Source organism: Phalacrocorax carbo, chromosome 24, assembly GCF_963921805.1.
Source record: "Phalacrocorax carbo chromosome 24, bPhaCar2.1, whole genome shotgun sequence".
Lineage (NCBI taxonomy): Eukaryota > Metazoa > Chordata > Aves > Suliformes > Phalacrocoracidae > Phalacrocorax > Phalacrocorax carbo.
The window spans coordinates 294,068-307,727 of record NC_087536.1 but is presented as its reverse complement, the minus strand read 5'-3'; the positions used below and the strand labels follow the sequence as shown (position 1 = coordinate 307,727).

General features: G+C 62.0%; 2 protein-coding genes across 3 annotated transcripts; one reads left to right on the top strand and one right to left on the bottom strand.

Moving 5' to 3' along the window:
- Positions 1-271: 271 nt before the first annotated feature.
- Positions 272-4,933, top strand: LOC135317133 (cytosolic purine 5'-nucleotidase-like). Its single transcript, XM_064472849.1, has 18 exons — positions 272-520; positions 981-1,054; positions 1,145-1,262; positions 1,344-1,439; positions 1,524-1,615; positions 1,720-1,777; positions 1,890-1,983; positions 2,085-2,138; positions 2,242-2,325; positions 2,470-2,511; positions 2,600-2,707; positions 2,844-2,910; positions 2,992-3,162; positions 3,319-3,370; positions 3,469-3,529; positions 3,656-3,832; positions 3,946-4,047; positions 4,159-4,933. Exons 1-18 carry the CDS (start codon positions 432-434, stop codon positions 4,213-4,215), a joined length of 1,596 nt encoding a protein of 531 aa, XP_064328919.1. The 5' UTR covers positions 272-431; the 3' UTR covers positions 4,216-4,933.
- A 706-nt stretch (positions 4,934-5,639) lies between these two features.
- Positions 5,640-12,532, bottom strand: CKAP2L (cytoskeleton associated protein 2 like). Of its 2 annotated transcripts, none has more exons than XM_064472847.1 (9): positions 12,441-12,532; positions 11,407-11,473; positions 10,092-10,158; positions 8,636-9,768; positions 8,003-8,195; positions 7,183-7,338; positions 6,594-6,657; positions 6,133-6,280; positions 5,640-6,036 (listed from the first exon to the last, which is right to left on the bottom strand). In XM_064472847.1, the coding sequence occupies exons 1-9, from the start codon at positions 12,466-12,468 to the stop codon at positions 5,793-5,795; spliced, it is 2,100 nt and encodes a 699-aa protein (XP_064328917.1). In that variant the 5' UTR covers positions 12,469-12,532; the 3' UTR covers positions 5,640-5,792. The 2 variants fall into 2 exon arrangements, with proteins under 2 accessions (XP_064328917.1, XP_064328918.1); XM_064472848.1 differs by having other exon boundaries at positions 11,407-11,468; positions 12,441-12,462.
- Positions 12,533-13,660: the final 1,128 nt, after the last annotated feature.

The window sequence follows — 13,660 nt, the reverse complement described above, 5'->3', positions numbered from 1 at the left end:
CGGGGGCGGCGGCGGGGCCGGTCCTTGACCCCAGTTAATGATTCGCTGCCGGTCGCTCCCCGGTGCCAGCGGCCCCGCCGGGCAAACACCGGCCCCGGGGCTCCGGGCCCGGCGCCCGCGGCCGCTGCTGGCGCCGTCGGGGTCGGGGCCGTGGGAGGGCGCTTCCCCCGGGGGGGGGGGGCTGGAGGGCGGGGGGGAGGGGGCAGCCCCTTGGGGGAGGCACGGGGAGGAGGCGCTGCCCCACTTGGGGGTGCACGGGGCGGGGGGCGACACTGCCCCATTTGGGGGTCACCGCCCCGGGGAGCCCAGGGTCCGGGCCTGGCCGCTGCTCCCGGGGGGGGCCGGCCCGGTGCCGGGGGCCGGGTCGGGGCGGTCCCGCGGGGCCCCGTTAAAGCGGCGGCGGCCGGAGGCGGTGGCCGGAGGCGGCGGCGATGGGCAGCGAGGGGGAGCGGGGCCCGGCGGCAGCCCCCGGCCCGGGGCAGGGCGACCCGCGGGCGCTGCGGAGGGACTGCCAGCACCGGTGGGGCGGGGGGAGGCGTGATAGGGGGCAGCGGGAAAGGGGATGGTGGGGGCGGGGGCCAGGTATGGGGGGGGCAGGCCCTGGGGGAAGGACCCCAGGGTACCGGGGAGGACTCTTAGGGGGGTGCAGGAGGGGGCAGAGACCCTGGGGGGGGCCCCCCATTTAGACACGCGGGGTCGGGGGGCGGGTGGGGGTCAGGCCAAAACCTCACCATCCCTTTCCCGGCGTGTACCCTGCCCCCCACCCCCGGCTCCATTTCCAGCTCAAAAGCCCATTTTTCTGCTCCAATAACTCTCTGAGGGGCCCCTGAGCACGGGCCGGCCTGAAGCCCTCCCCAGCCCCCTGGACAGGGATTGGCGACATGGGGACAGGTCCCCATCCCCTTCTCCATGCCACCCCAGCCCTAGAACCCACCCCTGCCCCGCACCCATAAGCCCCTGTACCCCCCGGTCACCCCCAGGATCTTCGTCAACCGGAGCCTGGCGCTGGAGAAGATCAAGTGCTTTGGCTTCGACATGGACTACACCCTGGCCAGTGCGTTTTGGGGACGGGGGGCTGAGGCAGGGTGGGGGGCGGCGGGACACCTCCAGCCCCCACCCATGCCACCTCCGTGCCCCCCCCCAGTGTACAAGTCCCCTGACTATGAGGAGCTGGCCTTTGCCCTGCTACTGGAGCACCTCGTCTCCATCGGGTACCCCCATGAGATCCTCGCCTACAAGTATGACCCCACCTTCCCCACACGGTGAGTTTATTTTTGGGGGGGTTGCACACAGGGTGGAGGCGTCGGTGGGACCCCCACCCGCTGACGGGATGTGTGGTGCAGGGGGCTGGTGTTTGATGCCCTGTATGGGAACCTGCTGAAGGTGGATTCCCATGGGAACCTGCTGGTCTGCGCCCACGGCTTCCGCTTCCTCAGGGGGTGAGTGTGGGACCCCCGCCTGGGGGATGGGGGGGTATAAGGGGGCCCCTTGGCGTGGGGTGCAGCTCCATGCTCCCTCCCCAGGGCCGAAATTCTCCGCTATTACCCCAACAAGTTCATCCAGCGGGATGACATGAAGCGCTTCCACATCCTCAACACCCTCTTCAACCTCACGGGTGAGTGAGGCACCCCCCCCCCCTCCCCCCCCCCCCGCCCCCCTCAACCCCATTGGGGTGCTGCCCTCCCCCCATGCCCCCTCTCACACCCTGATCCCCGGCAGAGGCTCACCTCTACGCCTGTCTGGTGGACTTCTTCACCAACTGCTCCAGATACATCAAGTAAGAGGGAGATGGTGGGTGGGGGCTTTGACCTGGTGGATCAGGGTGGGGTGGGTCTCCCCTCAGCAGGGCCCGCCATCACTGCCCCACACCCTTTTCCTCACCTTTGCAGCTGTGACACTGGCTACAAGCACGGGAACCTCTTCATGTCCTTCCGCAGCATGTTCCAGGACGTGCGCGAGGCCATGGACCACATCCACCTCTCGGTGGGTGCAGGGGGCTGGGGGGGGGGCGGATGCTGAGGGTACTGGGTGTCCCCCTGCTTCCCCGGGGAGGTTTTGGCCAGCCCGGTCCATCCCCTGTGCAGGGCTGCCTGAAGAAGAAGACACTGGAGAACCTGGAGAAATATGTGGTGAAGGATGTGAGTGTCTGTGGACCCCCATGGACCTCTCCCCACCCCAGTCCCCCCAGCCGGGTCCCCGTGACCCCCCTGGTCCCCCCCGCTCTGACATGCCCCTCACCAGCCCCGCGTGCCGCTGCTGCTGAGCCGCATGAAGGAGGTGGGGAAGGTCTTTCTGGCCACCAACAGCGACTACAACTACACTGACGTGAGTAGGGGGTGTCTGTGTGTCCGTCCCCCTGCCTCCCCTGGGTCCAGCCTGCCCTGGGGGGACCTGGGGGTGGGCAGCAAAGCACAGGCAGGGGTCTACCGTCCCCGGGGACTCTGGTGGCGATGCCGGCTGTTGTTGCAGGCCATCATGTCCTACCTGTTTGACTTCAGCGATGGGAAGGAGGTGAGTCTGTCCCTGGTGGGGGCTGGGTAGGGGGTGCAGAGTGCCATCGGCAGCCCCTTACTGACCCTGCCCACCCCCTACCTGGAAGCCCAACACCCCGCAGAGCCCCTGGCGATCCTATTTTGACCTCATCGTGGTGGACACCCGCAAGCCACTCTTCTTCGCTGAGGGTACCGTCCTGCGCCAAGTCAACACGGTGGGGACCCCCCCCCCACCATGGTGGGGGCGGCCGTGGGCACGGTGGCATGGGTTTGCTGTTGAGTGGATACCGAGTGGGCATGGGTAACGGTACTCCCCTGCCCCTGCCACCCCGGGGGCCTCTTGTCCCGCAGGATACGGGGAAGCTGCGCATTGGGACGTACACTGGCCCGCTCCAGCACTGCGCCGTCTACTCCGGCGGTGAGCGCCCAGCGGGGCTTCAGGGCAGCATGGCGCGGGGGGACGTGCCCACGCTGTGGCCCTGATGTCCGGCTGGTGCAGGCTCCTCGGATGTGGTGTGTGACCTGCTGGGCGTGAAGGGCAAAGACATCCTCTACATGGGGGACCACATCTTTGGGGACATCCTCAAATCCAAGAAGCGGCAGGGCTGGCGCACCTTCCTGGTGGTGCCCGAGCTGGCCCGCGAGCTGCAGGTCTGGACGGAGAAGAGTGGTGAGCAGCGCCTGGACAGGGACACCTGCAGCCCCCTACCCCCCCCCCACCCCGATGGCAAAGCCGGCCCTGGGAGGACGCACCCCAAAGCCCTGCATCGGTTGTGCCGGGCAGGGGGACGCCGCCTGCGCTGAGCTGGCCCTGTTGCCCTTGCAGAGCTGTTTGAGGAGCTGCGGAGCCTTGACCTCTTTCTGGCAGAGCTGTACCAGTGAGTGGGTGTGGGGCAGGCAGAGGGTGTGGGTGCAGGCACTTGTGGGGGACCCCCTCCCCCCGGGCGAGCCCCCAGCCCGGCATCTCCCACTCCAGGCACTTGGACAGCGGCAGCAGCGAGCGCCCGGACATCAGCTCCATCAAGCGTCGGATCCAGGTGATGCCCAGGGCACCGTCCTGGCGGGCACACAGCTCAGCTCCCCGCACCGACCCCTGCCATGGGGGTCACCCGGGGGGGGGGGGGGGGGCATTGGGTACCCTGACCACCGCCCTGCACCCGCAGAAAGTCACGCATGAGATGGACATGTGCTATGGGAAGATGGGCAGCCTGTTCCGCTGCGGCTCACGCCAGACGCTCTTCGCCAGCCAGCTGATGCGCTACGCTGACCTCTACGCAGCCTCCTTCATCAACTTCCTCTACTACCCCTTCAGCTACCTCTTCCGGGCACCCCCTGTCCTGGTACGCAGGCCCCAGACCCCCGCCTCAGCTTCCCTCCGTGCCTGAGGAGGGGTGCAGGGCTGATGGCTGCGCTCGGGGCTGGCCCCACTCTGTGAGCCTTCTCCCTGCCCCAGATGGCACACGAGTCGACGGTGGAGCACGGCCGCCTGGACACCGGGGAGGCAGGTGTGGCCCTGGCACCCCGGCTGGCCTGGCACGGCCACCCTGGCCAGCAGGTGGGTGGCAGGGCACAGGAGCACCCCATGGCTGCGGGCATGGGCGTCCTGGCATCGGCACCCCAATGCCAGTGGGGTCCTGTGCCCACTGAGCCACCCCCTCCATCTCAGGTCACTGGGGCCCCCCAGGACTCCAGCGGGGAGGAAGAGGATGACGGCGAAGCCTGAGGCCACGCCAGCACCGATGGCTGCTGAGCTGGCAGGCGCCAGCCCCTGGGAGGGCATTCGGTGGCCCCTGCCTGTGCCCCACTTCGCACCCCTGCCCAAGCAGCGGTGCCCCTCTCCCCAGTGCCACGCCAGGAGAAGGGCCCCCCCCGACATTTTCCTCATGGCCCCCAGCCCGCTCGACGCTAACTCAGGGCCGCCTGACACCAGGGCGAGCCGGCAGCGCCGCTGCTCCAAGGGGGTGTCGCTGGAAAACCCCCTTTGCAGGGGTCAGTGGTCCCAGCTGCCTCTGCCCCTCCAGCGGCAGTGCCTGGCCCTGGGTGGATGTTGCTTGAGCATTGGAGGGCTCTGGGGGGGCACAAATGCTCCCCAGGAATCTCTTTTAACTGCTATTACCCTCTCCTGTTTTCTACCCTTTTGTATTTATAAGACTCCTGGCTCTGCAGAAACATAAAATCGGCTATTTTAAAGGAAAATGGCTTTGTTCCTAAGCCCGGGAGGTGGGGACAAAGGGCAATCCCCAAATCGTCAGCCAGCAGCTGGGGACAAGCGCGAGCCCCTGGGCAGAGGGCAGCAGCCCAAGACCCTCCCCGCCGGCAGTGTCCTGCACCCCAGAGGAGGGGCTGGGCCGCCTGTGCTCCCCGAGCAGACAGGGACAACCACATTCAGCTCTGAGACTTCTTCCAGCACCAAGGTTTTCAATAAAGGCACTGAGCCAACACTGACGGTGGCTCTGTTGGGAGGAGGCAGGAAGGGGGGATGAGGAGGGGACCGCTGCTTGCTGGAGACAGGAGGGTGACAAGGGGGCTCCCCTCCACGGCAGCGTACCACTTTACCCCTCATTGCAGCCAGGAAGCCGTGGCAGCCCCCAGCAACCTGCCCTTTGCCGGCACCCACGTGCTGCCCCTCACTTGGGGTGCGGGGACAGCCCTTTAGGGGGCTGCTGCGGGGGTCCTGAGCACACCGAGAGGGCTCAGCTGTCCCCGCTGGCCAGTCCCCAGCCCCCAGCCGTGCACAGGGCACCGGGACCCCGGCCAGCTGAATCCCAAGGACGTCTGCACCACTCACGTGTGATGCCTTCAGCGTCCTCAGGGCCTGGGCAGGAGCTGCTGCAGCCCCCCCGGGTACCCCAGCACCTCCTGCCCCTGCCACCTGCGACTTGAGACATCGGGTCTGTGTGTGCCGCTCAGCAGGGAAGATCCGGGTGCTGTCTGGGCAGGGCACAGCACAGCTCTGGAGCAAATCCCTTGGGACACCGCTTCCAGATCACCAGGAGGTGCCCAGAGCATTGCAGAGCCTGGCTGACATCATCCTACAGCAGGAGGATCGGGGTGTGCGTCACAGCGGAGCCAAGGGCAGTCCCAGGGGACACAGCCCGTGTTGCCAACCCTGGACCTTGCACGCTACTCACTAGGCCACGCTGCATCTCTGCTGCAAGTTTTTATATATTTATAACAGTGCTTATATATTTGAAACAGGCTTATTATCTGCCACCCCTACATATTTACATCTAAGAGGCAAAGAGAAGTTGCCGGAGTGCATGCAAGGCAGCATGGGGAGCAAGCAGCCTGCACCCCACCTCAGCAGCTGTCCGGGGGGTACAAACTCAAACCCTCCAGCTCTGCCACCTCTGGCAAAGCCTTGTTTTTCCGGAAGAAGAACCGCGTCTCCTCCTCCGCATTCAGGATCTCACTGAGGGATGACACCACAGGGTCATGGTCCTTCAGCATCAATGGGTAGTGGCTCCCGGCCAGCTCTATCCGCAGCGAGCGCCGCACTGGCGTCAGGAATTTCAGCTCCTGGCCTTCCAGCAGCTCCTTTCCTCTGTGGGAAGGATGAGATTCTTTAGGTAAATCCTGCAGAGGAGCGCTGGTGCAGGCAGAGGGTGCTTGCTGCCGGGAGCGGGCAGCTCAGCCTTACCTGGTTGCAGACGTAACCTGTAACTTGACTGAGGCGGGCAGGCTGGTCAGGGACCTCCCCGTCAGGCAGGGAGTTGCTGCCACAAGCTGCCCCTTGCTTGGGCAGGGCGTTGTAGGCTCCCAAGGAACGGGCTGCTCAGCCTTTTCCCCTGACAGGAGAGGAAACGGGCAGCGTGGTTGCAGAGAGGGGAAACAGCGGCAGCCGGGGAGGGATTACAACACCACAGCGTTCCAGACATGGGTGAGGGCACCTGGACACGTGTGCCCAGGCCTGGCAGAGGGATCTTGCCCCATTTTTGAGATCAGGATTCTGGACTTTAACAACATTCAGTCTCCATCAAAGCCAAGAGAGACACGGGGTGCTGGGACAGACTGCAAACCATGCTGCTTCCCTGCCTGCAGCGGCAGGGAACCCCAGCCTGCCCACAGTCCAGCCTACCCCCACATGCACATATTTGTTACCGTCTGATGGTTGCTCTGCAGCTTTCAAAATATCAAGGACAACTTCTCTGAGCTCCTGGAGTGGCTGCAGGAAAAGCAGAACACGGGTCAAGGCAGGCCTGACTTGGGAACAGAGACTTGAGTTAGAGCTGAATAGGAGAAAAGGTTTTTGCTGCATCATGACACCCTGTGCTGGAGACAGCGGCAAAAGGCTGCAGGATTTCCCTTCTCTGAGTGAGTTGTCAGCGTACGGGCACGACTGGGCAGGCGCCCACCCTGCGTGGGCGAATCCCACCAGACGTGCAGTTACGCCACCCAAGGCAGCAGAGCCGCTGCCACACTGCCTCCAGCTACAGCTCCGACATGGCGCGTGTCCTCCCCGTCCTCCCCCCAGCCCTGTTCATGCCCGCACGGCACTGCCTGCTTGGCTGATTAAAGCCGGAGGTGTTTCTATGGGACAAAAAGGGACTGGCATCTCTAAAGGGCTTTTCCAGCAGTGACTAGCACTGCTAAACTCACCCCAAAATCTGACCCCCGAATCTGGAGGAAACCTGCTGGCACAGAGGCAGGGAATCCAGGGAGCTACCAAAGAGAAGCGGGCCTCACTCACCACAGCACCAGCGCAGACTGCCGCTTTGTACAGCCCCGTCACATCAAAAGGGCCGCTCCGGGCAAGGAGTTTCGCTTTGCAGATCCAGAACTTGGCAAATTTCTCTGCCTGGGGCACGTGAGACAGCACTGCAGAGAGCTCCTCTGCCTGGACACCCTGCAAGAAGGGCAAGGTCCCAGAGAACGGCGTCATTGTAAGGGCCGGAGGCGTGCGCGGGGGAGCTGTCAGTGACTGCTCTCCCAGTGCTCTCTAGGAAATGGAGTCTCTGAAGAGTCTGGGTTTTGAAAATGAACAGATAACAGCTTTCCTGCCTTTATTTTCCCCTTGGTAAAATGAGTCTAATATTTCAGAGGGATGTCAAGGGACAGACTCTCCAGTGCTTGTGCTATGGGAGCCACCGAGCCCCGGAGCAGGGCTAGCGGTCAGCATTCCCAGAGGTGACACTTCACAGCAGCCGCGAGGCCCACCAGCAACGTACGGCAAGCCGGCTCAATCAGCCAGGGCTGCTGCCGCAGAAATTACCGCTGCAGGCTGCACTGCCAGCGCCCAGGACACCCGCAATGTCACACACAAGCCCCGTGGCCGGGTATTGCTCCGTTTTCCCCAGTAGCATATCTCACGTGCCTTTGGCCTACCCGTAACTCCATCAGGACCTTTACTTTTCCTACACATGATGTTTTACCCCTCTGGCAACTGCAGCCAAGCAAGCAAGAACACTTGCTCCAGACCCCTCTGTGCTGTTGTGGGGACATGGCCCTCATCTCCTGGGATGCTCCAGAAGAAGAGGAGCCCGTTCAAGCAGCTCCTTTCCCATTCCTACCTCCTCAACGAGCTTCAAGCACTCAGTTAATAAGTTGTTGATACTCTCCAGGCAGAGCTGCTCTCGTTTCTCTGGCTTCTCTTTCTCCTTGACATTTCTCCAGGACAGCTTCACTGGATTTTTCTGAAGCAGCACCATAGGTGGCCGCTTGTACGTCCTGCCTTTGGATGCCAACCACTCCTCCAGCTGTTTCCTGCCAAAGGACCAAGGGATCACTGTTACCATCCCAGCAGACCACCAGCACTTGACAGGCTACTGTTTTCCCTTGGAATCTCCCTCTAGCCAACTTCAGCTGCTCAGGAAGAACCAGTACATCTAGCCCAAAAATGCAGCCAAGCTCTAGGCTCAGAAGGGAAAACCCTCTCAAGTGTAAGAATGCCTTGAAGATGAAACAGGAGAGCAGCCGCACACTCTCCTCCACTTGCTGAATTGGTGGGAGAGGGACCCAGGGTACCACCAAAGCTCATCCCCACCCTCCCCTTCGCTGGGGCATCAACCTCCAAACAGACATTCAGCGATAAGGGGACTTCGGACCCTGTTTTCACCAAGTTGGCACTCGTTCACCCAGTTAAACGCTTTAAACTCTGCTGTCCCCTGGAGGCGAGGACAGAGTCGGCCAAAGCTGCTACTTACTTCCGATCCGCTGCTGACGGGGTCTTGGGAACACGCCTAGCCTGTATTCCACTTGCCTTTGGCAGCTCTGGTTTAAGCCTCTCTCTCCTACTCTTAAAATCACTCTCAATTGCTCGAGTTTTGGAGCTGTGTATTGTGCGAGGCTGCTTTTGGGGGACTGTCACTCGGGATGCTGCTGCACATCCAGGAGGCACCTTCACACCCTTCTTATCCACCTCCCCTTTAGCCGTGGGCCTTTGCCATTGCACTGTGCCACCTGGTTTCAGGGTGGATTTCAGGTTTGTGGTCCCCTGGGGCCTGCTGGAGGCCAGAGGCTTTGTGGGAGATCTTTTCATTTGTGGGGGTCTGCTGTGGTGCTTCAGACCTCCCATGGGCAGTACGCCGAGTGGCTTTCCTACAGGCTCCCTTGCCTTATTAGTTTTTTCCTGGTTTGCCCCTGGTTTTTTATGTAGCAAATTAGTAGAACCAGTAAGTAACCGAGGGGGCTGCAATGGCTGGGTTTTGACACTTGGTTTTTGAGACACAATCTTTGAGACTGGCAGGGTTTTCCTGAATTTATCCTGAATCGGCTCTTCTTTAGCCTGGTGGCTTTTAGTTCTGTCCTTTGGACCCATGATGGTTCTTGACAACGTGGCCGAGCTTTGCAGGTGAGCCAAGACTCTCTTGTTCCTGAGACTGTTTCCATCAGACTGAAAAGGTCTGTTCAGCACAGGGTGCGTGGTGGCTTGTGCTTGGACGTTCTCTTTGTTGCAGACCAACCTGTCCTGCAGGTCCTCATCCAGGGAGCGAGGTGCCCCAGGAGGGGGGTGGTCACTTCCAGACCGAGGTGCTGCAGTGGTGACAGTCTCCTGTCCAGGCTCCTTGTTTGATTCTGGATTTAGGTGACCAGAGTTTGAAGTTGGCAGCGTCCCTCTGGCCTGCATAGAGTGGCTCATCCTTGGCACAAGCCCCACGGGAAGCTTTGCCCTCTTCTTTGGCTCCTCTGAATGCACCACAGCTGCTCTCTGGGACGTCTTTGAAGCCTTCTGCTGAGCAGCGTGGCCAGTGTGCTGTGTGGATTTGGCACCAAGCTTGCCATCCCTCTGAGCACCCTTCACCACGTTTCCAAGAGCATCCTTCTTGTTCCTGTCAACCTGGAGAGACAAAGCGAACCCCAGCCCCGCGGAGAGCTCAGCTCAGTCAAACCCTGACAACTCGCTCCTGCTCCAGCGCCACTAGCACAGGGGACGTGCATAGTGACAAAGCAGTTGTCAAGAGAGCAATAACACAAGACACACCGGCGCATGGGCGGAAGAGGAGTCTCCCACACTAAGTTCCTCTGAAAAATAATTTGTGGACTTATTGCCAGCTATTTAGCAGGGGTCAGGAACTCACTGCCCTGATCTGGGTACCCTGTTCTGCCCAGACTCGCTTCAAGCGTGAAATACAAAGCTAGATTCAAAAGATTTCTACTTACGTGCTGTAGTTTAGAAACTGGTTCTGAGTGTGGATTCAGGCGATTCATCTGGTCCTTTAAAAGGGATCTGCAGGAAGCCAAAAAAAGTATCAGGTTATTTAACAGCTGTTGCAGAAAAGGTTAAATACCTGAACTGCTGCTGGGTGTCTCAGTCACAGGGGCTTACAAGACTTTGGAAATCAAAAAGCTGTCAAGGAAGTACCATGTAGTATTCTTTTTCTTTTGCGTGGCAACAGAAAAAATTGATACCCAAGGTTGTTACAAGACCTACGGCTTCCACTGACAGCAAAAGTAACCAAAATGAATGAAACAAACCAAAATGTTGTCTGCGGGCAGGGGGGCCTGGCAGGCAAGAGACCACAATAGGTTTGGAGGCTCCTGGGGCTGCTGCCCCCGGCTGGCATCCCAGTTTGCCCCACATGCTGCAGACAGCTGAGGTGCATCAGAGTCAGCCGCTGCCGTGCTGCCGGTCTCGGCGGCATCTCAGAGTGCTTTGGCCAGGGTTCACTCTGCCGTGGGGAGCCACGGCGCTGCGGTGGCTGATTCACGAGCCCCTCAGCTGCCCAGGCGCTGGCAGCGAAGCAGGGAGGTGGGGCAGCAGCATGAATCTTCTCTCCTTGTTTCTATTATATTAGTCTTTTGAGTGTTTGGGTTTGCCAAGCACATCAGTGATTTTGATTAAAAGCTTTGCAGAAAGGTGCCTCGCTACCCGCAGCCTGTGCTCACAGCAGCACGGCCGCGTGCAGCCTGGCTCCAGAGGAACCGAGCAAGGCAGCGAAGGGGTCCCAGAGCCAGGTAACTCATTTAACAGGTGGTTGTATCTATTTCCTTTGAAATGCACTGAAAATGCCCCTTGCTAATATTAACCTGTCCCGGAAGGCCACTAAAAGCTGCCATTAAAAAGCAGTGGTGAGACTTGAATCACCCTTTCTTCAAGGCCCAGTTACAAAGCTGAGCTGCTGGTGAAAAGCCCTGTTCTGTCAGACCCGAGATGAGAAAGTTTTGTGGAGACTCAGAAAATAGCCAGAAGAGACAATATAAAGCAGCAGGAAATGTCACCACTCAAACCATCCCTTTGCTCCTGCTGCCAGTAACCCTGCAGAGCGCTGCTGGGGCAGAGCCGTCCCCAGTCGCTGCCCTGACAGCGAGGCACTGGGAGGAGGTGATTCATTGTACACTGGGGAATCGCTACGGAGAGAAGGCAGACACTAGGAAGCTGGGAAGGCAGCTTTACCTCAGAGAATCATTGAGTGATTTGGGTCAGAAGGGACCTTTACAGATCACCTAGTCCAAGCCCAACATCCTCCTGACTTACTTTGCACTCAGGCATTTCAGCTTTCCTTTGGCCGCTAGGCACTCCTGGAACTGTCTCCTCTGCTGCTCTGCAAAGAGATAGTAGGAAAATGCAGCGCCTGCACTGCAACCTCGGTGTTGGCAGGATTTCTTTTGCATTCACAGCATTACTGTGCGGGTCCCCCACGCTCCCTGCCCAAGCCCTGCAAGGCTGGTCCCAGAAGTCCCCAGAGCGTTTCCATGCAGGTGATATTGCCCAGAGACTCGCCGGCACGTAAAGCTCAGAGCTCTCCGGCGCTTGGGGCGTGATACCACCCGAAACCCCGGCTGTGCGGGGCTTAGTCGACGTGCAGAAGGCAAGGGGAGATGCCGCCGATGGCCCTGCTTCGGCCACGTATCCCATAAGCCGGACCCAGCTGCGGCCAAGCCCTCTGCTAACGCAGGCAGGCGGGAAAGCGAGGAGCATCCCAGCAGCGGGGCAGGCGATACCCCTGACAGCCCCGGTTTGGCTGAGGGCTGGGGGTACGGGGGCACCCTATGGCGGGGCAGCCCGTCCCCAGGCCCTCGCCCCGTCCCTAAAGCTGTCCCAGCCCCACCTGACAGCCCACACGCCCGGGGCTCTGAGGGCCCCCCCGCCAGCCGCCTGCCCCCCAAGGCTTCCGCAGACCCCCCAGAGCAGCGTGGCACCCCCGGGCGCCCCCCGCCTCCCCAGCGCTCCAAGGCACCCCCAGACCCTGCCCGCCCTCCCAAACTACGGAGCCGCGCCCGTTTCACGGGGACCCCCCCGCTCACCCTTTGGGGTACGCAACACCCTCACCCCCAAACCGCCCTCCGGGTCACCCCCGAGACCCCCACCCCACGGGCGCTCGCGATCGCCTCTGTCACGGCAGGGTCCCCCCGGATCGCTCCCCGCTCCTGCCCGGCGGGGTGCCCCCCCCCTCACCGACCGACCCACCGCAGGGCGCCTGCCGCGTCCCTGCACACAGGGTGCCCCGACCACCCGCAGCCCCCCGCGGGACCCCGGGACCCCTGGCCCCGCCGCCCCCGGCCCCTCACCCCGCGGGGCCGCCCCGGCCCGCTCCATGCCGGGCGCTCGCCTCAGCGCAGCCAACGGCCCGCCCGCCGCCGCCAGCAGCCGCGCCGCGCTCTTCAAAACGACCAATGGAGAGCGCGAAGCCGGCGGGGGGGAGGGGGCTGGGGGAGAGAAGAGATGTGACTGGCTAGAGGGGGCAGGGGGGCGGTGACAACGCGTACCCTCCGCCAGCCCCACTGCCCGGGGGCGGGGCGGGGCGGGGCCGGGGCGGGGCCAGCGCTGCCCCCTCAGGCAGACCCGGTGTCCCGCAGCGAGCGTGCGGCGCGGCGCGCTGGGGGGGAAGGGGCGCTGGGGGGAAGGGGCGCTGGGGGGGAAGGGGCGCTGGGGGGGAAGGGGCGCTGGGGGGAAGGGGCGCTGGGGGGGAAGGGGCGCTGGGGGGGAAGGAAGGGCCGCTGGGGGGAAGGGGCGCTGCGGGAGAAAGGGCGCTGGGGGGGAAGGGGCGCTGGGGGGGAAGGGGCGCTGCGGGAGAAGGGGCGCTGGGGGGGAAGGGGCGCTGGGGGGGAAGGGGCGCTGGGGGGAAGGGGCGCTGGGGGGGAAGGGGCGCTGGGGGGAAGGGGCGCTGGGGGGGAAGGGGCGCTGGGGGGGAAGGGGCGCTGCGGGAGAAGGGGCGCTGGGGGGGAAGGGGCGCTGGGGGGAAGGGGCGCTGGGGGGAAGGGGCGCTGGGGGGAAGGGGCGCTGGGGAGGTCTGGGTAGTGCCAGTCTAGGCTCCCTTCTTCTTGATCCAGCCCGGTTTCATGTTTCAACATTTAACCTGCGCTTAGGGGTGGGGCACCTTGGCCGTCAGCGATTATCCATTTAATCGAGGACAAGTGTTCCTTTTGGAAGCAAATTAAGAAGAGTTGGCAAGAGAAAATAGCCTTAAATTGTCCTGGGGTGCCACGCGACCAGATATGGGTGAAAAGGGTTGGGGTACTTCATCTGTAAAGACCCCTGAGGACCCTGAATCGAGGAAGGCATGCGCAAGAGGATCTGAAGCAGAGCGAAGAGGAGTGACTTAATGCTGTTATGCAACCTATGTAGATTAGAATGCATATGTATTAGATAGGCAGATGGGCTTACTGTATAAATATAATGAGGTAGCCGGCTTCGGGGTGCTTGATTTGTGGAGAACCACCGAGCACCCAGGCTCATGCAACCCTGAAATAATTCAGCATAATCCCGAGTGTGTGATTACGAGCTCATG

Excerpts from the sequence above, each read along its gene's own strand:
- LOC135317133 (XM_064472849.1), top strand. The coding sequence starts at position 432 with ATGGGCAGCGAGGGGGAGCGGGGCCCGGCGGCAGCCCCCGGCCCGGGG. Across the intron at positions 3,163-3,318 it reads GGTCTGGACGGAGAAGAGTG|AGCTGTTTGAGGAGCTGCGG; the intron begins GTGAGCAGCGCC and ends TTGCCCTTGCAG. Across the intron at positions 3,371-3,468 it reads TTTCTGGCAGAGCTGTACCA|GCACTTGGACAGCGGCAGCA; the intron begins GTGAGTGGGTGT and ends CTCCCACTCCAG.
- CKAP2L (XM_064472847.1), bottom strand. The coding sequence starts at position 12,468 with ATGGAGCGGGCCGGGGCGGCCCCGCGGG. Across the intron at positions 10,159-11,406 it reads CTGAAATGCCTGAGTGCAAA|ATCCCTTTTAAAGGACCAGA; the intron begins GTAAGTCAGGAG and ends GGCTTCCTGCAG. Across the intron at positions 6,658-7,182 it reads CAGTCTGCGCTGGTGCTGTG|CCACTCCAGGAGCTCAGAGA; the intron begins GTGAGTGAGGCC and ends CTTTTCCTGCAG.